The sequence below is a fragment of the Notolepis coatsorum genome (genome assembly GCF_963971535.1).
Source record: "Notolepis coatsorum genome assembly, chromosome: 6".
NCBI classification, from domain to species: Eukaryota; Metazoa; Chordata; class Actinopteri; order Aulopiformes; family Paralepididae; genus Notolepis; species Notolepis coatsorum.
In genome coordinates this window covers 100,171,613-100,197,501 of record NC_140170.1, presented here as the reverse complement: position 1 = coordinate 100,197,501, position 25,889 = coordinate 100,171,613, and the positions used below count along the sequence as shown (strand labels likewise).

General features: G+C 41.9%; 1 protein-coding gene across 3 annotated transcripts in view; it reads right to left on the bottom strand.

Annotated features, from left to right (window-relative positions):
* Positions 1–2,373: 2,373 nt before the first annotated feature.
* Positions 2,374–25,889, bottom strand: part of pacsin1b (protein kinase C and casein kinase substrate in neurons 1b) — a 78,269-nt gene continuing 54,753 nt past the window's right edge. For 2 of the 3 annotated variants that reach the window (XM_084317664.1, XM_084317665.1), the window contains exons 2-10: positions 16,355–16,483; positions 9,621–9,777; positions 8,874–9,109; positions 6,418–6,570; positions 5,483–5,658; positions 5,271–5,391; positions 4,977–5,101; positions 3,686–3,882; positions 2,374–2,796 (exon numbers count right to left, since the gene is read on the bottom strand). In XM_084317664.1, the coding sequence (XP_084173790.1) occupies positions 2,687–2,796; positions 3,686–3,882; positions 4,977–5,101; positions 5,271–5,391; positions 5,483–5,658; positions 6,418–6,570; positions 8,874–9,109; positions 9,621–9,777; positions 16,355–16,414 (1,335 nt within the window). In that variant the 5' untranslated portion in view covers positions 16,415–16,483 and the 3' untranslated portion in view covers positions 2,374–2,686. Of the gene's footprint in view, positions 2,797–3,685; positions 3,883–4,403; positions 4,594–4,976; positions 5,102–5,270; positions 5,392–5,482; positions 5,659–6,417; positions 6,571–8,873; positions 9,110–9,620; positions 9,778–16,354; positions 16,484–25,889 lie in introns of those variants that run through there. The other variant, XM_084317666.1, reaches the window with a different exon arrangement.

Sequence of the window (25,889 nt, the reverse complement as noted above, 5' to 3'; positions counted from 1 at the left end):
ACAGTTTTGAAATAACAGCACTATGCTAAAAAAAATTAAATAAATAAAAAGACAGACAGACGTCTACGTTAAGCCCCCCCCCCCCCCCTCATAACAACATTGCAGACCAATGTTTCCCCTTCATCAGTTAAAGATTGAAAAAAGATAAATATTTAAACACTATTTACCATCTGGATCCCAGGGGCTTCACAGTGAATGCCATACAGTTGCACCAAACACCTTATCACATGAGTTACATAATGGTAAACAGCAACTGATTAACACATGTTTACGGCACATTTCGAAAATCTACCCTGTTCTGATTAAAATGCCTTACATGATGATTTAACAGGTCATGGTAATGTTAAGACACAGTGAGGACAGTGCATTTTTTTATGCGTGTGTGTGTCTGTGTGTGTGCATTCAAATTATCACCAGACAATGGCCTTTGTGTGTGACTGTTTGTGTCACTGTAAATTGAGCCGGATAAGTTGGTGTCAGTTTCTGTCTTTACGCAAGCACTCTTTCTCAAATTTGAGCGTGGTGGTCAAGTGTCTGTCCACCTCAGTGGTGAGCGTATAGGCCTAGATCAGGCAAACACTTGTTTTGCTGCACCGAAGAGTGACACTAATTTTAAAAAGACGACAAGACTAAGAGCACACAGATCATACAATCTAATGTTTTAAAGACAGTCCCCTTTCACGTGCCTCCCAAGATCACACCGAATGACGCTCTCGCAGCAGTTTTCTCATCAATATTTCAGAGACGGATCCTCTTTCTGCCGTTCTGTGCAGTCCTCTTTACAGCTTCCTCTGCTTGTGTCAGAGTAAGAGAACACCCTCTCCTCCAATTTTAAGAGCAGACAGGGTATAGTATTCACCAGCTCCCAGAGTTACTAGGAGTAACAAGCTGCTCTCGTATGACAAGTCACTGCGCTGCCACGCACAGCCCCAGTCTTGGTTTATACTTGATTTATAGTCAGTAATTTAACAAAAATATTCAAATATAAAGATTTGTGTAGCCTGCATTTGCTATTGAGCTCTGGGACATGGTAAAGTACATACAGTAAATAGCCCACACAAATTAGGGAATGCAAATCATTGGCATCAATTCGGTTTTGGATAAAATTCTTCCAGATCAGCTTTACTGTAGGTAAGGTAAGAGGAGTTGTAAAACAGTGTACGGGGGTTAGCATGCAAACACAGAGGGACGGGAGGTGGAGGCAGAAAATGCTAAATATAAGCTCATTGTCATTCACTCACGATAAACAAGAACAAGTCACATTGAAGAACTAAAAAATACAACCTTGGGAGTATCCTAAAGCTGGGAGGCATACAAAACACCTATTAAGTTTCCATTTCAAGGCAGGATTTGCCCATGACATTAACCCTTTCACTGCCGCACTACCAAATGGTTAACCCTTTCACTGCGACAACACAGAAGGTTAACCCTGTCACTGCCACACACGACAAAGGGTTAACCCTTTCACTACCACACTACAGAAGGTTAACCACACTACCTTCTGTAGTGTGGTAGTGAAAGGGTTAACACAGTTTGCATGTAAAGACCCAAGGAGACAAGCAAGTGAGGGGATAAAGTTGAGATTGAGACGACAGGCACGTTATTCTAGATGGAAGTAAATGTAAGTGTTTGAATAGTACATCATTACAGTTCAGCACAGAGAGAGAGTAGTATTTCTTACTGATAGTAAGCTGTTTTTAGTATTAAAAAAAATGTATTCTGTCTTTAAAAGTAAATCTAGCAACTAACTGAAAACACATACTGTTTGGATGGGTGGACGTGAAGGAAACGAAAAGAAAATGAAAAATAAATGAAGCTCCACTCTACATGTAAGCATCTCATCTCACTCAAGGAAATCTGGGGAAGAAAGACTGTACACGAAGCATCCAGGCTGTACAAAAGAAAACGTCATCAAAATATATACAATGAATGCACGTTGCATAGCTCATTCTTGCTATGCAGGCACAAACTTATCATACCATATCAATATTATTATGAGAGAACATACTGCTAGCATATGGCATATTAGCTACATAGTTGAAATTGAAAACAGCTACATACACCCCCCCAAAAAAAGCCAAAAGGTTTTCCTTCACTTGCTGGACATCATGTGGTAGTACACTATACTGACATGTAGAATCTATAATGTCATCAACAGCAACCTCTAGGCAAAATAGTCCTGTTTGGTATTGCGCTTGCTCACTTTCTTTTGTCTGATGTCTGGGTTGGAGTTATTATAGTGTGAATTTCTCCAGACCTCTTTTGAGGTGTGGCCAGCAATAGCAAGCAACCCCTCCCCTATATCCCCACTCAACTCCAACCCACACATCAGACAAAAACAAAACAAAAAGTAAACAAAGTGCAATACCAAGAGAGGCACTTTTGCTTAGAGAGGTCACTCTTTGATGGCATCGCAGATTCTACATTTAACCCCTTCACAGTGAAAGTGTGAAGGGAAAGGGTTAAGATGTACTGATTCTACCAGTGTATGGACATGGATGTTATTTCTTCTTGTTAAGAATCTTCTCTGATGAGCCTTGAACAAAGGCTGAAATGAGCACAGCTCAGTGTGCCTGACAGCAAGGGGAAGCTTCAAGCTTTAAGTCTCTGGCAATGTGCAGTAGTATAATTGGACGGTACAGTCTGGGTTAGCCCTCCGAAAGGGCAGCGTCCACCGCACGGACAACTAGACGGGTTCGACGTAATTGGCCGGGTATAGACCCAGCTGGCCACTCTCCAGGCGCCCTTTACACCAGCCCTGGTCGTCCTCGTCCTCCAGCTTGGTCAGCTCCTCCCCTTTATCACAGGGAGACAGAAGAGGACGGAAAAGTAAATGGCTACATTTATATAGCGCTTTTATCCAAAGCGCTTTACAATTTGTTACTCACATTTGACCCATTCACTCACACATTCACGGCAGAGGCAACCATGCAAGGTGCCAACCTGCTCTTCGACACGCTGCCCCGGGAGGAGCGGGAATCGAACTGGGAACCTCCGGATTACCAGACGACTGCTCTACTGTCGCTCCCAGGTGAGAATGTGCAAAACAAAACGACCAATGCAATACGTTTTAAACCCCCGGCAGGAATTCTATCCTGCAGCTGTCAACAAGAAAATCGGCTTTATTCACACTCTACCCAACTTTGCAGGACAACAACGTGCTGGTGTTTCAAATGCACACAGATCATTAGTGAAATGGACAAGAGCGCTGCATGATAAAGTGCCATGTTTGAATGAATGAACGATTTTCTTTTACAAAGCAATGTACAGTAGTAGAACATTTATAAAAGAAAGACAATTACAGAAAAGATGTAGGCTGAAGCCAAGGCTTATAATTGCCTACCCTTTTTACATTACATTATTTACAAAAAAAATAAGAAAAAAACCTAATTCAGTACATAATTTTGCGAAAACAAATGGTTACACAAGTTTCATAGTTTTATATACAAAACGTATACACATTTATTTATTTGTTTTTTATATATATTTTTTTTTCATGATTTTAATACAGTTATGTTATAATAAAATATAATTAGGATAATAATAAGGTTTTATATTTATGTATCACCTTATATTTGAATAATTTCTTAAATGTATGTATCGAACTACACATTTGTACTTCTTTGTCAAAGTTATTCCATAGTTTTTACCCCTTTAACAGATATACATCGACTTTTCTGTTCACCTGCTTTGAAGGTGAGTTCGTCCTGCTCCTGGCCGTCGTAGTCGTACAGCGCTTTCACTCGCACGCCTTTCACAGATTCCTCTTCGAATGGGTTGGACCCTCCGTTGGTGTCATTGCCAGAGTTCGGCGCCGTCTGGTCCTCGTCCGACCATTCTGTGGAGGCTGTGAAGGCTTGGTTCTTCTCATAGCTGCTTACACTGTGGAGGACGAGTTCCAGCAGCATAGTCAAGTCAAGAGTTTTATTTGTCACGGCATACAAGTATACAATGAAATGCGGGTGGTCTTGCCCGCAACGATGTGCATAATACAATAGTAATAACATATAATAGAATCCAATAGAACAACATTGTGCAATAAAACAAGTAAACAGAGTAGGGCATATCGGTATATGTACATACGTTATTTACAGAGCATGGTAGGACATGCTAGGTCCTGTGGTAGTGCAATACACTGTTAGCTACGGATGAGGCACTGGGTCTTTATGTACATGCTATATTATACCATCTCAAGTTCAAGTTTCAAGTTTCAAGTTTCTTTAATAGTTGTCATACAGAAGTACAGAATACTTTTATACAAAATGCTTCTTTCTGTTATATAGTTATACTATACTATACTATTCTTAAAGTGACCTTTCCTTAGTGGCCATAAGTGTGGGCGTGTGCAGCATGAGTGTGTGCTTGCTCATGTGTGTGTCGTGTGTGTGCTCATGTGTGCTTGTGTGTGGAGAGTTCAGTGTTCAAGGCTCTGATGGCCTGGGGGAAGAAGCTGAGCCGAAGTCTCTCTGTCCTAGTAGCTGGTGTTCGCAGGCGTCTGCCTGACCTCAGCAGCATGAACAGGCTGTTGTTGGGGTGGTGAGGGTCTTTCATTATTCTGCAGGCTCTGGATTTGCACCTCTTGTTGTATAGAACCTGCAGGGGTGGTAGTGCAATACCCGTGGTACGCTCGGCATATTAAGTACAGTTACAGCCCTCTTGTCATCAGATTGGCATTATTAAATACCTCCTATACCCATATTAGTGGTCAACTACTGTCAATCACACACACATCACAGGAGGTATTCTGAGCAGACCAAGTCAAGTCATGTTTATATAATATGTCTCATAGGGCTTCACAGGCTCACATTACAACACCCCCTTGTCTGAAGTGAAGGCGAGGGAAAACTCCATGAAACAATAATAAGAATTTATTTAGGAGGAATTCAAAGTTCAGTCCCTACCAGGGCGAAACAATTATGACTATTCTATGTGATTTAGCAAGGGTGTTGCAGGGTTTACACGAGTGTGATCCTCACCTTCCCCGGTCTCCAGCCTGAGCAGGTTCTACCGCCGCTGTGACGTTTGTCAGCATCACTCCATCCTGGCCCTTCTTGGCCTTCTCTCTCTTTGTGATGCTGTGGGAGAGCTCTGGGTTGTATTCCTACAGGGCACGGAAACGGATGCTGATAAGCCCCTATCACTTTTAATCCATGTTCAAATATGCAGCTATTCCAAGTATGACTCACTCATGTTTATTCATGTTCATTTACCTACTCAATGGTTTACTCGACTAAAATGAATCAATTCAATGTCCTGTTGCTGTGGTGTACCTCAAACTGTGGCCAGTTCATATGCATGCCGGGGCCGTGGGTGTTGCTGAACCACTTCAGGTCCTCCTGCGCACTGGCCGATACGATGGTGCGTTCAAGATCTCTGTACACCGTGGCATAGCTGCAAGAGAGGCAGGAAGCATTTACAGATTGCTTTTTACAACAAACGGACGGTACTTACAAAGTGTGTGTGTGTTTTAATGCCCCCAAACCTTTGGTTCTCTGTGAGGTTGAGGTGGCGTTTGATGTCCAACAGCACCTCCCTGAGGAAGCTCAACCTCTTCTCTTCAAACTCCTGGCACTGGTCGAACACCGTCTCCATGTTTTCCATGTACTGTGGGGTGCATTTGCTCAGCTCATCCAGAGCCTTCTCGTACTTCTCCTTGGCCTAAATAAGTAACAACAACGAACAAGCACAATTCATTTGAATCCTGAAAAGGATCATGTTAACACTGAACCAGAGGATGTAACGATGTGATGGCTCGTAGTTAACTGGATTGCAGTTGACTGGATGTGAGTCATAATTGACCTTTAAACATATTAAACCTTGGTTAATACATTTGCATTCCAGCACTGGTAAGGAATGTAGTGTAAGAGAGGGTGAAGGCCAAGGCTGTGATATGATTGTACAAGGGGGGCGACCAGAGTCCATTTTACCATCGAATGGTTAATGTCAGTCAGAGACGAGGGAGCGCGTGAGCGAAAAGAGAGAGAGAGAGAAAGAGAGAGAAGCCTCACATACACATTAACCATGCTAGACTGCCTTCAGAAGAGACTGGAGGCCTGGAGGATCCAGCACCGCAGTCCACGTCTTAAAATAGCCCCGCGAGTTGATTTGGTTTCCTCTTGGCCTGATTGCACCCCGCAGCTCTTGCATACTGATTGTCCCACACACTTGGAATGATTGGGGGTCTTCCTCAAACAGAGCTGCTGGGGTGTCTCCCTCAAACAGAGCTGCTGGGACGTCTCCCTCAAACAGAGCTGCTGGGGTGTCTCCCTCAAACAGAGCTGCTGGGACGTCTCCCTCAAACAGAGCTGCTGGGACGTCTCCCTCAAACAGAGCTGCTGGGACGTCTCCCTCAAACAGAGCTGCTGGGGCGTCTCCCTCAAACAGAGCTGCTGGGGCGTCTGGGGTGTCTGTTCTCACCTTCTGGGAATCCTGTTTGCACTTGTCCAGTTTCTCTTGGAGCTTTTTCTGCTGGTCGGACGGCACGGCCTCTCCCTTGTTGTTGGCCTCTCTGGTGGACGCCAGCTTCTCCTCTTTACAGGCCATGTGGTACGACTTCCTGGCCGCCTCCAGCTGGGGGGGGGGAGAGAGTGCGAAAAGATTTTTTCACGGATCGTACCTTGATTTCCTAAAGCACCTCTGAGGAATTTTTTGTGGTGTCCATGTTGCCTTTTATTTAAGCAGTATAAAAAAAAACTAACCATTTCAGAATTTCATAGATTCTTTCTATTCTATTCTATAGATTAATGTGACAGAGATATAGTCTGGTTGCTCAGATGACATAGGCCAGTGTTGGGACTTAAAGTAACGCGTTACAGTAACAAAGTTACTTTTTGCCGTAACTAGTACTCTAACGCATTACTTTTTAAATTCAGTAACGCTGTTACCGTTACTAAATGGTTTGTTAGTTCGTTACTGCGTTCTTTTTATGTAGATTCATAGCGAGCGTCCTCCTGACTCCTGTTTGATTTCGCCTGCGTTTGTTTTGTTTAATAATAGAGAGCGTCTGGTTTCCGCATTTCTGATTGGCCACTGACTGACGTTCTCTGACGTTCTCTGACCAGAGAGCGTCAGTCAGTGGCCACTGGCCAATCAGAAATGCGGAAACCAGAAATGCGGCTACGGAAAAGTAATAGACGCTCTCTATAGTAAACAAAAGTCAGGAGGACGCTCGCTATGAATCTACATAAAAAGAACGCAGTAACGAACTAACAAACCATTTAGCAACTACTTGGAGAGATAATTAATATACAACATGGAAACGAGATAAAGAACATGTTTGAGGGGCTGCTGGAGTCAGCTGGACTAACGTTACATCTCGACCGGACCACCGCAGACTTTGGTGAGTGCAATGTGTTCAGACTGTTCACTGAAACTCAAGTTGATCAACGGATTTTAACTGTACGAAATCTGCCAGGGAATCTCATAATACTAATCAAACAATATAAATATAGTCCTTTCATGCACAATTGATATCCTAACTATTCTAACGTTGCAATGCTTTGATTGATATCTTAAACAACGTTGCAAGATGGTTATAATGAAAGCTCCGGCGACATCAAGGCTGTTCCTTCAACCGGCGCACTTCTTATTATATCGACTCGGGACAACATTTGTTTGTGTCAGATTTGTGTTTGTATCTAGACCACATTGATTAGCAGAGTTCAGTGATGTGAATGGAAACTGTCAAGTTGATCAACCGATTTTGAGTATCTGGGGCATGGGACTCGGGAGCAATCTTCTTCTTTTTTTTAAGTAACTAAATAGTTACTTTTCACAGTAACTCATTACTTTTGGGTGTAAGTAACTAGTAAAGTAACGAAGTTACTTTGAAATGAAGTAACTAGTAAAGTAACTGAGTTACTATTTTTCAGTAACTAGCACAACACTGGGCGTGACAAAGATCTCTCTAATTATGAAACATGGATTATATCTCACATAGAAGCAAATTAGATCCCTCTAATGATGAAACATGGATTATATTTCACATAGAAGCATGTTAGATTCCTCTAATGATGAAACGTGGATTATATTACATATAATAGAAGCATGTTAGATCCTTCTAATGATGAAATGTGGATTATATGTTAGATCTCTAACGATGAAACATGTAATATTTCTCACATAGAAATATAATGTGGATTATATCTCACATAGAAGCATGTTAGATCTCTCTAACGAGGAAACATGGATTATATCTCACATAGAAGCATGTTCGATCTCTCTAATGAGGAAACATGGATTATATCTCACATAGAAGCATGTTAGATCTCTCTAATGACAAAACATGGATTATATCTCACATAGACGCATCTCTATGTGAGAGAGATGTTAGATCTCTCTAATGATAACAAATGTATTATATCTCAGTCATCTTTTGTCCAATGATCCCACACTATTGATCTAAGTCTAAACTGTAAAGTAAAAGAAATTAATTGGATTGGGTCCAATGAAGCTCAATGGGTAAAGCAAGCACTAACACTGCAGGGTTAGGGGTGTGATTCCCACTAGGGCCACCCATGAAAAACTTAAAATTAAAGGTTCTATGAGTCCCTATTGACAAAAGTGTCTGTCACTAAATGGCATACTGTACTTGGTATCATATGTAATCAGTACTTGGTATCATATGTAATTGGTACTTGGTATCATATGTAATCGGTACTTGGTATCATATGTAATCAGTACTTGGTATCATATGTAATCGGTACTTGGTATCATATGTAATCTGTACTTGGTATCATATGTAATCGGTACTCATTATCATATGTAATCAATATTTGGAATCATATAATGTTGGAGAGAATCCGAATGGGTATCGTTCGTGAAGAAGTTGTGTCGCTACATCTCAACAATAACAACAAATATCATCCCCTCACCTCCTTCAGCTTTTTAGCCCATGGTTTCTGGGCCTTCTTGAAACCCTCCTCTGCCTCTTTGGTTTCCTTGAAGCCCCCCATCATCTGCTTGTGGTAGGAGTCCTTCTGCCAGTTCTTCACCTTCTCAAAGTCATCGTTGATCAGGCCGTTCCTCACCTCCTGGTGCAGCTCGCTCACCTTCTCTGCCTCGGTCATCACCGACACCCAGGCCCGCTCTACCGTCCCGTACTGAGGCCCTGGTGGTGGGACCGGGGGGCGGGACCGGGGGGGGGGGGGGGGAGGGAGGGTGACAGAGAGGGAGATCAGTGAATGGTCAGCTGAATAAAAAACAATGCAAAATGGTCTAAACGAAGAACCAGGATATATACCATATTTAGTATATAATATAGTATTGCCAGGGTGCTATGAATATTATACTATTAATAATATAATATCACAATTCTCAGTTGTATTGCTATTTTATACGGCAATATATTCAGATTATTCGCTACTTGATAATATTCCTCAGTTAAATTGAAAGTCAAAATCTATATTTTTGAGCAAAAGCCATCAATCAATTACTAGATGAAATTCAATGTAAATTTCTTTCCATTTTTAAGAACAGAATTTGATACGTTATTATATTGCCTTCCATTTCAAGCCTTGACCATGGCTTTAGGCTACAGTACAGTGAAAAACATGACAACGCGTCACGACGCCCCGCTGTATTTGTCCCCACCCCTGGTGGGATACCACCGCAGCTTGTACCTTTTTCCACTAGCTGTCTCCATCTCTTGGACCAGTCGGTCAGCTGTTGTGCGTAGGCTTTCTCGATTTTGGCACGCTCCTGTATACAGTTCATCAGGTCATTGCAGAGTCGGTGGCCATCATCAATCCGCTTCACTGCACGCTTGTAGTTCCCCACCTTTCATAGGAGCAAAGGGTCAAATGACTTTAACTACATGTGTGCTACATCACGCCAAAGCATCCACATGAAAATAAAAAGATGTGAAGATACAAATATATATAAATATATCCATAATCAATAGATATATAAATGTATCACTAATCAATAGATATATAATTGTATCCCTAATCAATAGATATACGAGTGTATCCCTAATCAATAGATATATCAGTGTATCCCTAATCAATATATATATAGTTCCCCACCTTTCATACAAGCAACGGGTCAGACAAATTTTATTAGATGTGTGATACATCACGTCAAAGCATCCACATCATAAACGTGAATCTACATCAAGTGGATCCCTAATCAATAGATATATAAGTCAGTGGAGGTTTCTCTATGACAACACGTGAAACACAAATTCACTCATAATTCATAATTATTATTAATTTACATATACCTATATATATAAATAAAAAAAAATAAAAAATAAAATATATATATATATATATATTTTTTTTAATTATTATTTTTATTTTTTTTATTATAAATGTTTTCCTCTGTAAAAAAAATGCCAGTGAATTTTTTTTTCTTCAAAAATGGCCAAAATTGACAGCTCTGAGCAGGCCTGCACTGCAGTATTGCCTGCAGTAATTATTCGTGAAGAAAACTTCACAGGTGTGACCCATTGTTAAATAAATAATAAATAACAGCGAATCAAAATAGGCTATTAACTTCATCTAAGAACGGTCTGTGCAGTTAAACTCTTGCCATTGAATGGAGGATTGATTGATTGACAGCCCTTGACATCCAATACACGGAGGTTGAATATGATTGGCAGCCTTGCAAATCCAATCAGAGATTTCTGCATTGCAAAGTCAAAATGGGTCCAGCTGCATGTGAGGAGGATAGGTTTAGCTCGGGCCAATCTCAAGTTTCTCAAGTTTCTTTATTAGTTGTCATACAGAAGTACAGAATACTTTTATACAAAATGTAACATAAAGAAGCATTTTGTATAAAAGTATTCTGTACTTCTGTATGACAACTAATAAAGAAACTTGAGAAACTTGAGATTGGCCCGAGCTAAACCTATCCTCCTCACATGCAGCTGGACCCATTTTGACTATGTGAAAGTTGAGACTATGAGAAAGTTGTTGTTTAGTAGTTAGTAAGCTGTACAGCTATAACAAGTCAGGCTAAATTAAACTTTGCGCCAACATTAGGACCGAATTATAAACCAGCAACTGAGCAACATGAAGAAGTGGATTTATGCATCTGGATCAGAAAAAACGTTGTGGATGAAAAAGTAAGTAGGCTACAGTGCTTGTATGCTAACAGTAGCTAGGCAGCTTAGCCTACATCACAATGATAATCACCAAGCTAACTTACTGTACACACTGTAGGGCTGGGCAATTAATCGAAACAGAATCGCGATATCGATTCATAGACCTATGCAATCTAATTTCTAAGTTATGACTATTTTCTTTTATTTTTATTTTTATTTTTTTTTATTATTATTTTATCTGGGTTGAACATGATTTGTGGAACTCCCTCTGGTGTTGTGGTCGTGGTATTCACTGACCTTTGGGAAGTATTTCGACATGCACATGGGTATCTTAGTGGTGTAGTGTATCTTGTAGACCAGGCCCATTGCAAGTTGCTGTACTCTGTCGTCTACTCTAAGCCATCCTATGATCCTAGGTTGTCAAAGTGGACAGGGGTGAGGTGGGTTTTAGGAGTAAGGTCAAGCAGTAGTCTGACCAGTTTGTTTTGTGATGTTTGTAATCTTGTTTTTAGTGCCTTTGATGTGCTTTGGTACCATGAGGTGCAAGCATAGTCGTAGTACCCTTGAATGAGTGCTCCTGTTAGAGTCTTCAAGGTATTCTTGTTTACCAGAGAGGAGATCCGGTACAGGAATCTAGTTCGTTGGTTGACTTAGTTTTATTACATTGGATCCCATTTTGTCACAGGAAAGATTTGCCTCTATAGGATGGAACCCAGGTAGGTAATTTCATCTTTCCTTTTAAGATAAGATAAGATATTCCTTTATTGATCCCCTTGGGGAAATTCAGGCATCATAGCAGCATGGGGGAAGGGGGGGGGGTACAGGTAGTGAAAACAACACAAGCAGTGTAAACAAATAGGTCAATATAATTTACTATCTAACTAACTGAAATATACATTATTCATTACTCACAGTATCACAGTATCCACATAAGGTGCAGTATGCATAAGGTAGTGTTATTGTCCTACTTGGGTTCCTATTAGTTCTAGGTCGATGTCTGGCAGCAGTCCCTGCCCACTGTTGTGGAGCCTGATGGCCACTGGTATGAAGGACTGTCCGAGGCGGTTAGTTGAGTGTCGGGGGGGTATGAGTCTGTGGCTTCCTTGTCACCTTCACCTAATATGTTTTGATCTGGTCAGGTGCGCTGTCACCTAAAATGTTTTGATCTGATCAGGTGCGCTGTCACCTAATATGATTTCATCTGGTCAGGTGCGCTGTCACCTAATATGTTTTCATCTGGTCAGGTCCGCTGTCACCTAATGTTAATATGTTTTCATCTGTGTCCACTGACCACTGACACACAGTGGGGGATGTTTTAAAAATATTATTTAATATATAATATAATATAATAATTTGTGCTTCACCAAAAAATTTGGTCAGCAGCCTCCACTGATATAAGTGTATCCCTAATCAATAGATATATAATTGTATCCCTAATCAGTATATATATAAGTGTATCCCTAATCAATAGATATATCAGAGCATCCCTAACCAGAACCACTGTGTGCTGCTACTTTAATGATCACCAGTGTGGTGTCACCTTAAAAGGGAACTTTCCTCTCATGTCGCCATGCAGACTTTCCTTGCATATTGGGCCAAGACACGAGACGCACTAGATGCTGCTGCTTGGAGTACAATCAATCACCTGCACCGCTTACTCGGATCAATAGCTAATTTGGCCTCTTTGCTGCTCGCACATTGGTTTGGCCCTGGTGAGTCATCGCGCTACTTTGCAGGTCTGAGGGAATTCAAATTAGGCTCAGTGAGACAAAATGTGCGCTCAACAGAGAGCAAATGTTGTGTTCCCGCCCCTTGCCTCATACACATGAATGGATGCAAGAAAGAAAAAGGCTGGACTGGATGAACTGATGAGACAGGAGGGAATCAGGGGAGAGAGAGAGAGAGAGAGAGAGAGAGAGAGAGAGAGAGAGAGAGAGAGAGAGAGAGAGAGAGAGAGAGAGAGAGAGAGAGAGAGAGAGAGAGATGGAAAGGGGGACAGTGGCACCCGGGGACAGAGGCACAGAGAGATTAAAGAGAGACTGAATCTCATTACGGCATTAACATCAGATCTTTGTGAAAAGGGAGCCGGATTACACATCACATCTCTTAAGGGTCTCTGAATGTAACCTGCAGAGTACATGATGGATTATATCATTGATCCTGCAAATGACACTCAAAAGCATCTTCTTAAACACCTACCAAACGGAGCCCAGGCAGGGCGATTATATTCCAGAGCAGCCTCCTGCTATAGAGCAGAGAGCCGACTCAGCTCTCAGCAGGCAGCACTGCAGCAATGCAGTGAGTGACTGTGATGTAGTGACTGTGTACTGAAAGCTGACCCTACCCAGCCTGGCTGTAGTGTGCATGCCCAGGGCTAAAGCAGAGATATGTATGTATGCATGTGGCAACGCAGCATAAACCGTGACACTACCAAAATGCTTATTTTTCCTCTTCCAAACCGCCACTGAACTGCCATGAGCTAATCCGTCATGAGCCGATAGTATACCCTTCATTATTATTGACAAGAGGGCAAAAAAAAGGAGAACTGCGGATTCACGTGGCGCAGAATCACGTCACTGTACTGTTGTGTGTGTTAGTTGTTATCTGATAACAGGTTGCTGGCTGCAGCACCAGTGGTGTTGGGAGTGAAAGTCGGGACATAAAGCAACATTAGAATGAGTTGGTAACATTGCTGACAAGCAGCGTTCCTGAAGGGTTAAACTATAGCCATATTTTCCATGGGGATGAGTGGACACAGCCATGGCAACCGAAAGTTAACCTGTGGAAAGTTTTCCTGTCACGATCGGAGCTCGAGTCTGCCAGATGAGGAGCAATCAGCGCGGCTGCAAGAGATCACCTCATCAAGCGTTCCCTACTTCAACTGGCAGATCCCGTCATCCGACGTCGCAGTGTTAAACTGCCTACCGAGGTACGACGACGCTACCTGAAGACCAGCTGTAACTACCCCTGTTTATGCGTTCCCTAACCTTCTGTTTCTTGTGCCCCAGGACTTCGCTCCAGCGCCCTTCCACCCTGACGTCTCGAGCCCCAGCGTCCTTCCACCCTGACGTCTCGAGCCAAGCAAAGAGGACTCCTGCTCGCTCTCAAGCGCAAGACCTGTGTCCTCTCTCTCTCGCTGCCGACAGCTGCACTGAAGTGCACCTGCTCTCATTCTTCTCTCCCCAAGAACATTATAACCTCTGTGTTGTTCACATTCCTGTTTCACATTCCTGTTATACTCTGCTTGGTTGGGAAGAATAATTAAAGAACCCTAAAACCGCTCCATTCTCTCCTCCTATGTTTTGCTATTGGGCTCCGCAAGAACCCCATCCTCACATTTCCTTGGTGACAAAGATGGTGACCCAGAACGACAAGAAATTAAGCTGTGAACTACTTTTTCCTTGTGAATAAACTGGTGACCACTGGCTGTCAACACCGGCTAGCTTGTCTCAGGTATCCAGCTCTCATAGAAAATGAATGGATGTTTGGGAACTGGTTGCTCATGTTGCATGCCATGTGAATGCTTCAAGGAGGTACTAAGGACATGGCCTCATGGCTGACGCCTAGTACAGCTTGACAGATTAGCATTATTCTGATCAACTGATCTGTTCAACTGCTGAGCCAAAGAGCAGTGTGGTCAGGGTGACAGTCTCTTAAACACAAGTTCCTTGGATATCCTTATTAGTTGTCAATACGGCAAATGGAGACACAGTGGAAAGCCTTTGTTCACAAGGCCTCTGGCAGAGAAACTACTTCTGCAGACCACAATGGAAATACACTTTATTGTGTTATATATGAATGAATGATATGAATTATATATATATATATAATATATATATATATATATATATATTGATATATATATATATATATATATATATATATATATATATATATATATATATATATATATATATATATATATATATATATATATATATAATATTGATATTATTTAAATGGAGACATACTATACTATAACTATTAGGGATGCTCGATATTGGCTTTTTTACCGATACCGATATACCGATATTGTCCAACTCTTAATTTCCGATACCGATATCAACCGATACCGATATATGCAGGGTTTCCCCCCCCCCCCCAAAAAACGGAATAATTTCAGGTAATTAACATTACATATCTCTCTGTAATTAACACAACATTATGCATACTTTGACAATAAATGTGAGGATTGGTCCGATTCCGTACGCTTCAAGGTACCAATTACCTTTGCGCACCTGAAGTGAGTTCTAATCAGCTCGGTGGAGCCCTTATAGACTCTGGTTTTCCTAACGTTCTGTGTCGGGTCGTTTTGGATTACCACTGGCTGCTGCTTGTTTCCTCCCGTGTTGTACCTCGTCTGTTTTTCTCCAGGACGTCTATGGAAGTCGCCGCTGTTGCTTTTCTCTGCCATCCGTTGGATCTCTGCCTCATAGACCGCTTTGCGCAATTGCGCCTTGGTGAGTTTTGGAACGTACTTTTTTTGGATACTCTGTTTTTCTCGCATTTTCCTGGACTCGGGACCTTTCTGTTTTTTGTGTGTTTGGGTAACACTGAAGAGAAGCCGCTTGTTGTTGTTACTGACTCAGTTAAACAATACTGGACTGCCTTATTCCGTTCGCTCGTCTTGTTGACATTATCTCTCTCTCTGTTTTCCCGAGTGGATCGTCAAGTAGCTGCAGAGCCGCAGAGTCAGAGGCGCAACGCCACAGTGCCGTCTCTGCTCTGAAGACGAGCTGCAGACAACTCTGCCAAGAACATTTCTCCCCTTGTGCTTTTTGTTGTTTTCGCTCATTTCTGTTTTGTAAATAAATACGCCCTGGTTTTTGGCTAACTATGAACTACCTGTCTGTGCCGTGCTGTTGGGGTTGTTTACAAACCATAACAATACATAAAATAATAATTTGTTCTTACTTGCTTGCCTGGGTAAATAAAGGTTAAATAAATGTAAAAAAAAATATATATATATATATTATTTTAGATCTTTTTTTTAAACCGATACCGATATTTTCCGATATCACATTTTTATGCCAATATCGGTAGGCCAATAATATCGGACATCCCTAATAACTATAGGCTATTGTGTTATATATATATATGAATAATGTGAATAATATGAATATACTGTGTGTGTGTGTGTATATATATATATATATATATATATATATATATATCTGTACACAAGGCTGTAACTAATTGGAGCACACCTCACCTCTCAGTTGCAGATCCGAGAGTTTGTTGTTTAGCCATCTCACTTCTTCCACTAATCAAAATGTAATGTAAATGTAAAATGAAATGCTATCTCACCTCCCAGAAGCTGTCTGTGGTCTCCTCCAGGCTGGCGGTCTCGTCGTTGGCTCCAGACATGGTCCCAGGTTTGGTGGAGTGGCTTCAGGCTGTGGGGCGGTCTGTAGCAGAGTAGCAGTTCCTCATGCACTGTGGAGAGATGCCAGCATAGAGAATACACTGTGAAGATGGTGATCACAGTCATTCAGACAAAAGGTGACAGTCACTCAGTCAGAGGTGGCAGCAGATGGAGCTTCATATCATAGACTGGGTATTATAGTTACCGAATCGCATAGTGACTGCAATTCTGATGCTAAACAGCATACTGCATGATAAAAACAGAGTCGTATACAGATATGTACCGGTGTGCTGACAATACTGTCATTTATACATCTGCCTGAACATCTAGCAAGGCCAGCTCACTGAATCCTTACATCCTGTATCACAATGGCTTAAATTCTCTCACTTCTCTGTAAGTAAACAACATGAAAATTAAAGATGTGTCTTTAAAGAAAAAACAAGGTCACATGAGTGAGTTTGACAAAGTCCTTGTCAAAGTACTTGGGAATAATCTTAGACTCACTACAAGTTGATAAACAATTGAAACATATACCTGCAAAAAGGTTCAGATCAAGTCTCAACTGTACATGCAGGCATCGCCACCTGATCACAAGCCTCACAATCAACCATAAGTTATAACCCTGATCATACCACTCTGCAACCAGACAATACAAACCATGGACAAAAAAACAATGACCATGCAACATTTTGGTGAGATAAAATATATTATTCAGCTTTGAATGCTTCATAAGCTATTCTAGCTTTAAGCTCATTTTAAATGATTCAATGGACATGCCTTCTCCTCTGTTTAATTAATTTGTCGCAAGACACTGAAGCTCTAGGAGAGTCAGCACATGGGCCATAGCAAACGGTGGCTGTCCCATTGCAATGTGCAGAACGTCCTTTGGATAATATATTATTCTCTGATAAAGCACCAAACTATGGAACTGCCTACCCACTGAGCTGAGCAGAATCTTAATGTTTTTTTTTTATAAAGGTAACAAATCATGGCTAAAAGAGAATCAACATTGTTCTCCCCCCATTTTAACTCATTCAGTGCCGTTCACGCATATATACGTGTTTGTCCGCCAATCGAATAACGCCAACCACGTATATATTCGCTATTGGATCGTTATTTATTTTATTCGCTATTTCCATTCATAAATCATCCAGGTAGGCTGTGGTACCATATGCAATGTGTCTGCGATCGCAAAGGTCCAATACCGCCGCCTGGTGGTATGCGGCCGATGTCGCACTTCCTTTCTGACTCTGTGTATCATTGAAATTCCTCTGGGCGGAGTTTTTGAGTAACGTGGACCGAGGGGTATACCCGATCACATTGAATCGCTTTCGGGACGCCAGATTCATTATGCTGTTGGGGGTTATGGTGTGGGCAAAATGGACATACGATCTAGTAGATCAAATATCAATCAAATAATTGGAATATTCTTTTTGGAGTCTCATCGGCCACAGGTAAGAGCAGTTTAACGTCAATTCCAGCTTGGTTGTGCATTGTTTTCATAGCCATCGCCCTGATCAGCGTATGCTCTTGTACTAATGAATGCCGTTATTGACAATCAATTAATCAGAAACGACCCCCCCCCCCCTTTCATGCATGCATGATGGAACATAATATACCGATCATATGCATTTGAATTTTTTATTGTAGCGTGTATAGGGACGAAATGCCAATGGATTAAGTATCATATGCGTCACAGGCTATTACTAGCCTCCCAGGAATTAGCCCAGACCACTCTAAAACCATACTTATATTCACCACAGTATAAAACGAGAATGTATGGATGGAAAAAATATTCCTTTTTCACATCTTGAACGATAGATACTCGATGTCAAATGGGCCATAGTATTATATAGCTATAATATTGAAATAGTTATAGCCCTGCAAACAAGGTGAGCGACTCCCACCGTTTACAGCGGTGGCGGTAGCTACTACAGGATGAGGCTAATCCGTGGCTTCCAATGAGTAGCTAACTTGTTGTTGTTGTTGTTATTGATGTTCTGTTTTGTTTCTCCATGTATTTCTTCTTCTCTTTTCTATTTCATATCTTCTCTTTTATTGTATCTTTTAAATGCCTCCTGTGGACAGGTGTTTTAAAGTAGTGTTTCATTACAAACATTACACACAATGCACAGTTCCAGTGTTTTTTATGATGACCATGTCAAATAAAAGTAACTTAACTTTTGTTCACTTGTTTTCTTGCTCCTTGACCATAGGTGGGTGTGTGTGTGCACGCACGCACGCACACGCACACACACACAAAGGTGGCTTCAACCAAATGTAATAAGATGTGCATCGATTTTGCATTACGTATAAGACACGGCCACAAGGACAGGACTTATTTCACGCACTCACAAATATTTATTTAATTATATGGAGTAGACAGCTACTTGGAAACCCACAATCACTCTGAATGCTTCCAGCTTGATTACGCTTGTCTCTTGTGCAACAACTGTATACGTCAGCATGTATGATGATGATGGCAACTGGTCATTCATTGACTCACACTGACTCACAGCCTCTTTCAGACCTGCTTGCGTTCTATTTGTAGTGTAATTTCCTTCCATCTAGAGATGGCTGACATTATCTCAAGAACTCATTAAAATGCCAGGGCCCTCATTCATCAATGTGTGCGTAGAACATGTTCTATTTCCACACGTAAGCACGGAATGTAGAACTAGTGTACGCACAGGGAAGTCGGGATTCATCACACGTGCGTACGCAGGCTCTACGCACACCTGTCATGATGAATCCCACCTTGGCTCTGCGCCGCGGCTCGTGCACGCTTTCACGTATTTGCATACCAGAAACGCCCCGATTAACCATATACGGTAATGGAATACACCCATGAAATGTGGAAAAATGGACTAAGCCGAGGGAAGCGTGTCATGAGACAGGCTGACAGACGTGTACACTTACGGTGATGTCGGATATGATATCTATTAACCATTGCTGCCTGGGCAGCGCAAACACTAATAAATACCGCGCTGGAATATGACTGCCTTTTCCCGTGTTGTTTGATTAATACCCAGGGATTAAAGTTCTCCTCAATTTTATTCCAAATCGCGATGGATCTCCCGTCAATTTTCTACCTGCTGCATATGATTTCTAGAGGCATACTACAATCTATTTTGATGTCAGTATTGGGTAGCAATGAATCTCACTGCATGTATGATGTAGCCTGCCTTTCAATACATGAACTTGAATTCCATCATGTTTGTGTGCGGGACTCACAAGGCTGTTGTCACAATGGGTGGTACCGGTACAGACAGTAATAATAACAGTCCACACAATATCACGATCCATGCCATAGCCTATGTTCTATTAGGACATGATCTGTGACGACAAATGTTCTGATATCATACTCTGACAGCATGCCTATGATCAACAAAAACGCGAACTTGAATCCCATCAGCCATCATATACATAGTCTGTCCACTATCTGGTGTCATTGCAATGCGTTTTCTTTTCTTTCTTATACAGTAAAAAGGGGGAAGAACACTATATTCATATGACTTGTATTCTGCTTACAGCTTCGAAATTCCACTTGTTTCGTTTAACGTAAAGCTTTTTAAATATAATCAAAACGTTCCCGTGTTTCTGCGGTCTGCGCAAAATAATAACGAGTTGAGCTTTATGATTTATGATGAATTGAAAATGGGGGACCCTGATGTAAACAATACGAAAGTCTTTCTCTGGTCTGCATCCCCAATTAACAATTGTATGTACTGAGCTGTACTGTACTGTACCCATTCTGCAATCTGTTAATAAACTTTTCAATCAATCAATCAATCAATCAAGCTACGCGGAGCGCAGTCAGTCAGTAGCCTACACCCCGTATATTCCGATAACGCTATATAAACCATGCTGCATTCATTCTGAGAGAAAGATCTATTATTCCAAATGCTATTATTTTGACCATAATTACACTACTGTTACTATTTTACAATGAACTATAATGAACTACGGTTCGTACAGAACATGCCAGTGTTATTATGCACAGAAGCTCATTTCCTTGTTGTAATAATATATTCTACCACTGGGCGCCAGGTACGCCTGGTCTGACCTGTGCGTAGATGTAAGCACGGAGTCAAGTTCAAATCGAAATTGATGAATCCCACTCTTTGCTTAGAAATGATCGTACGCACAGGGTAAGCACAGATCTGTGCGTAGAACACGTTGATGAATGAGGGCCCTGGCTTCTGGAGGAATTCATCGCTACTGAGGAGCTAATAATGACTCCATGTGGAAATGAGGGCAGACGACGTCTCCCAAATACCATTAAAAGGACTCAAAGGGAAAGATACGAGAGGGCATGAAGAGACTTCGACGTAAAGACACTGGACGTGAAGACGCTGGACGTGAAGACACTGGGCTTGAAGACACTGGACGTAAAGACACTGGGCTTGAAGACACTGGACGTGAAGACGCTGGACGTGAAGACACTGGGCTTGAAGACACTGGACGTAAAGACACTGGATGTGAAGACACTGGACGTGAAGACGCTGGACGTGAAGACACTGGGCTTGAAGACACTGGGCTTGAAGACACTGGATGTGAAGACACTGGGCTTGAAGACACTGGATGTGAAGACACTGGGCTTGAAGACACTGGATGTGAAGACACTGGACGTAAAGACACTGGACATGAAGACACTGGGCTTGAAGACACTGGATGTGAAGACACTGGACGTGAAGACACTGGGCTTGAAGACACTGGACGTGAAGACACTTGACGTGAAGACATTGGGCTTGAAGACACTGGACGTGAAGACACTGGACGTGAAGACACTGGGCTTGAAGACACTGGATGTGAAGACACTGGATGTGAAGACACTGGACGTGAAGACACTGGATGTGAAGACACTGGACGTGAAAACACTGGACGTGAAGACGCTGGATGTGAAGACGCTGGATGTGAAGACACTGGACGTGAAGACACTGGGCTTGAAGACACTGGACGTGAAGACACTGGGCTTGAAGACACTGGACGTGAAGACACTGGACGTGAAGACACTGGATGTGAAGACACTGGGCTTGAAGACACTGGACGTGAAGACACTGGATGTGAAGACACTGGATGTGAAGACACTGGGCTTGAAGACACTGGACGTGAAGACACTGGACGTGAAGACACTGGACGTGAAGACACTGGACGTAAAGACACTGGACGTGAAGACACTGGACAATTGTGTAAACAATAGGCTACCTAAACAACCAAGCTAAGCACAAAGGAGTAAATCGATACAAATCAGGGCCTGAACAATACAGGATTTTCGGGTCCACCACCAACATCGATATTCAGGAGCATACTACTGTACTATACTATCTGTTTGAACCAGGGCAGAGTGGGAATAATTACCGCCCGCGACACAAATAATAATCTATAGTCTATCTATAGTACTGGGTCACTAAGGATTGCCTTTAACAGAAGAACCCCCCCCCCCCCTCTCTCCCCAAATAATGACTTGGCATAATTCACACACTGAATCAGTCACTTTTTATCACCAAGTACAGTGAAGGCACAGGGGATTTGTGTGTCATCTTGGTGCACGTCATACAGCAAGGTCCCACAGTAGTACAGCCTGACACACATCGTATACATCAATCATAATAGGAGGACAGGGCATGACTGAGTTACACCTCTACACAACTACAACTTAAATGGCAGTATGATTCCAAATCAGTGTTGACATCCTTTAGAGGCAGCAGTGTCAGTGTACAGGGAGACTTGTGTAAAGCAGTAGTGCCATACCGATACATCAGGTTATGGTACCAAATACATCCTATACAGCATCATAGCTTACAGCACATACTACTGATCCAAATGTAAACAAACGTGGAGCCCCACCAGTGCCACCAAGAAAAATAAATAGATATGGAGACGTGTTTTTATTCTCTAGTTATTTGACTTAGCTCTTGATACAAAGACTAACACTAGTAAACACCAGGTAAATATGAGTTTGTAAACGCATTGGCTGTATTGTGTGTGGCTGTAAAAGGTTTGTTCAGATTAATAAAGTTCCAAAAAGCATCTACAGATCAGACTCAGGTAAACATTTTAAAGAAATCATGGACTGGGGCTTTTAAACCCATTTGCAATGTGTGTGGAATCGTCTTGTGAATAAGGGCAGTGTGTCCCATAGATGCTTGACTGCAGACATAATAAGGTAACAGTTGAACAAAGGCAGCGTGAACACGGCAGCCTTTAGCCCAGTCCTGCTGCAGCCTCATCAGGGTCTCCCTCACCTCCGCCGCAATGTTCAGTCTTCAGCCCACGGCGCGCTGCAGTTTTAGCAGGGAATGTCTTGTGTCCTGACTAATACGCTGTTACACGTCCCCCCCCCCCACCCCCCACACACACACACACACATGCACACCTGCATGTACACACTCACTCTCACACATACACACAGACAGATGACTCAGCCTAGTGGGGCTAGGATGAGTGGAGCAACATGTAGTGTACTAGTGTGCATCTGTTCATCTGTTCTGTTGAACATGAAGCTCAAGACTGAGCATCTTGTTAGCTGGGGAGGACAGCCAGGCAGGGAGAGGCTGGCGTGCTGAGAATGAGGTGGATCTACTTAGGATGTGGTTAGTGGTTAGTGGGTAATACCAGCAGACGGACACTAGTGACTCACTGGTAGACACTAATAGGAGGCAATTGAACGAGTGCCAAGTGAATTTTACACTAACATTTTACATTTTGATTTACACTAACAAGGACTTGATACAGATAAATTTCGTACAATACAATACAATTCATTTAACCTTTGATTTGGCCTACGTGGTTGTGTCCTATAATTTGTTACATTGTGTTTTGATACCTTTCCACTCATGATGACACTGATTAGGCGAGACAGCACCCCCAAAATCGCATTTTTGCTTTTTTTTCTCTCGACGATATTGAGATTTTGTTATATTTTGCTTCCTAAACATGTCTTCTATGAAACTAGTGACAATAAAACGTCAATAACACATTATTTAGTTGTTTATTTGACTTCATTTTGCCTGATTGCATCCATAAATGTGCACATATTTAATGGAGAAGTGCCTCATTTGCATATATAAACATAAAGTTAGTTTATATGTACATAACAAACTGGGAAAGTTTCATAGTGATATCTATTCAAATATTTTGTTTGCCTATTAGAGGGTACTACACTGTTACTACACTGTTTGTTTGTAGCCTGTGTGTAGTTCTGTTCAGTTCAATAACATCATTATTATTATTATGTTATTCAGTTATCAGGCATGTGTTAAGTTGTCTATTACTAATGGTTTGATTGGGTATTGTGTTTGTAAATAGCTGTTGCATTTTACAATACAAAACTTTGAGGTCGTTTTCTGAAAAACTAGTTTTTAGGCATTTTACTTACACACAAAGTCTTGGAACTCCATTTTCCCTAGTACCTACACACACCACACTTTCCAAATGTCTTCCCATCCATATTATGCTTCTTTCTATATAAGGGTTTGTTGTTATATATCATTCATAGCCGGGTTTATAGTACATTTTATACCAAAACTAGTTTTTTTTATGACAATAGACAGTATTTCCTGATGTATGGGCTGATAAGAAGACAAGCCACAAAGTCTCTCTATACAAAGTTGTGTTTTGAATGTATCAACAAAATGAAACCAAGTTTTTGAATCTGGCATTATCCATGTTGGTGATGCGAGTCTTGGCGATACATGCAAATGTGTGCATATTTAATGCAGGAAGTGCCTCATTTGCATATATAAACATACAATTCAGAAAACTTGCAATATATTTATTCTTAGTTTATATGTACATAACAAACTGGGAAAGTTTCATAGTGATATCTATTCAAATATTTTTTTCCCCTATTAGGGGGTGCTGTCTCCCTTCACTTCCAGTGAATGCCGCTAAGCTAGGCTAACGGTGCGGCTGTTCCCTAAGCCTAATGCAGCGGTTCCCAAACTTTTTTGGCCGTGCACCCCCTGTCACCTCCCGACCTAGCTAACCCCAATGGGTTTCTGTTAGAAAAAATTGTTGCTGTTTTATTTTATTTTTTTATCTCTTCCCACGGCGACTATGGATAGGGAATTTCCTTTTTTAATTAAAATGTTCACGACAACATGGATGCATGTACTCTGCCAGCAAATTTTTTTTTTTACCACCATTAGCCTTTTCATGTCACGCACCACCTAGAGGGCGCTCGCGCACCACAAGGGGTGCGCGCACCACAGTTTGGGAACCACTGGCCTAATGCATGCACAGAGAAGAAAAGGGTATGTATCTGCTTGTATCTAACTCCATGGTAGATGGCAAATAAGCTAATTTCCCCAAAAGTTGGCGTGTTCCTTTAACCTGTTTTGGATCTGCTTTTGGACAGAAATTTGAACAACTGATGTCGGAATTGGATATTAGCCTTCCCCTCAGAAAATCTGCCCAATGCTTGCATTGGCTGGATACTGTGTACCACAGTGCTCTGAGGTTTGTCACAGGCTGGATACTGTGTACCACAGTGCTCTGAGGTTTGTCACAGGCTGGATACTGTGTACCACAGTGCTCTGAGGTTTGTCACAGGCTGGATACTGTGTACCACAGTGCTCTGAGGTTTGTCACAGGCTGGATACTGTGTACCACAGTGCTCTGAGGTTTGTCACAGGGTACCACAGTGCTCTGGGGTTTGTCACAGGCTGCAAAGCATTGCACCCTATATTGCCAGGCTTTAGTGGCCTTCATTGGCCTTCCCCAGACTCACTCATCGGCACATTTATCCCATCCTGGGTCTGCTTCCCTCAAACTTTTGTGGGTATATCGCACATAAAACTAGTAGGTAGGGCTTGTGCTCAAACGACACTGTCTTACTGTCCGTCCCTGAGGTTCTCACTGAACTTGGCAAACAGGCCTTTATGTTCTCTGCCCCTGCAGCCTGGAACAACTTGCAGACAGATCTGGAGCTAGATGAGCTTCAATTGGAATTTTTAATTGCTTCCCTTAGCTAGATTCCATTCCCTCTTGTCTGTCTTCTTAGGCATAGGATTCTGTGAGTTGTTACTGCTTGTGATTTTAATGTTTACTTTTGTGTTGTTTGCAACTCTGTATTGGCCAGGGCTCCCTCAAAAAATATCTTGTAATCTCAATATACTGTATACTGTATATATCACTGATCCATAACTGAAACTCACAGCAAATTTCACACAGACTCCTCCAGCCTCTGACAAATATGTCTAACTGCTCCAAATTTCAGAGTGCTCCATCGCTTGCCCATGAGAATGTAACCGAGTGGATTTAAACCATAGGATCCACAGGCGGCCGCACTAACCAGCTGAGCTAAAGGATCGGACCAGTCAGCAGGTGATGGTAGACTGCGACCGACTCGTTAGTAGTTTACAATAACATCTCCCACCTGGGGATGATTCTGGAGACCGCCATGCCTTCTTCCACTATTTCTGTCTCCATTTTGTTTCAGTCCAATAACTCTAACACTAGGGGAAACACTGC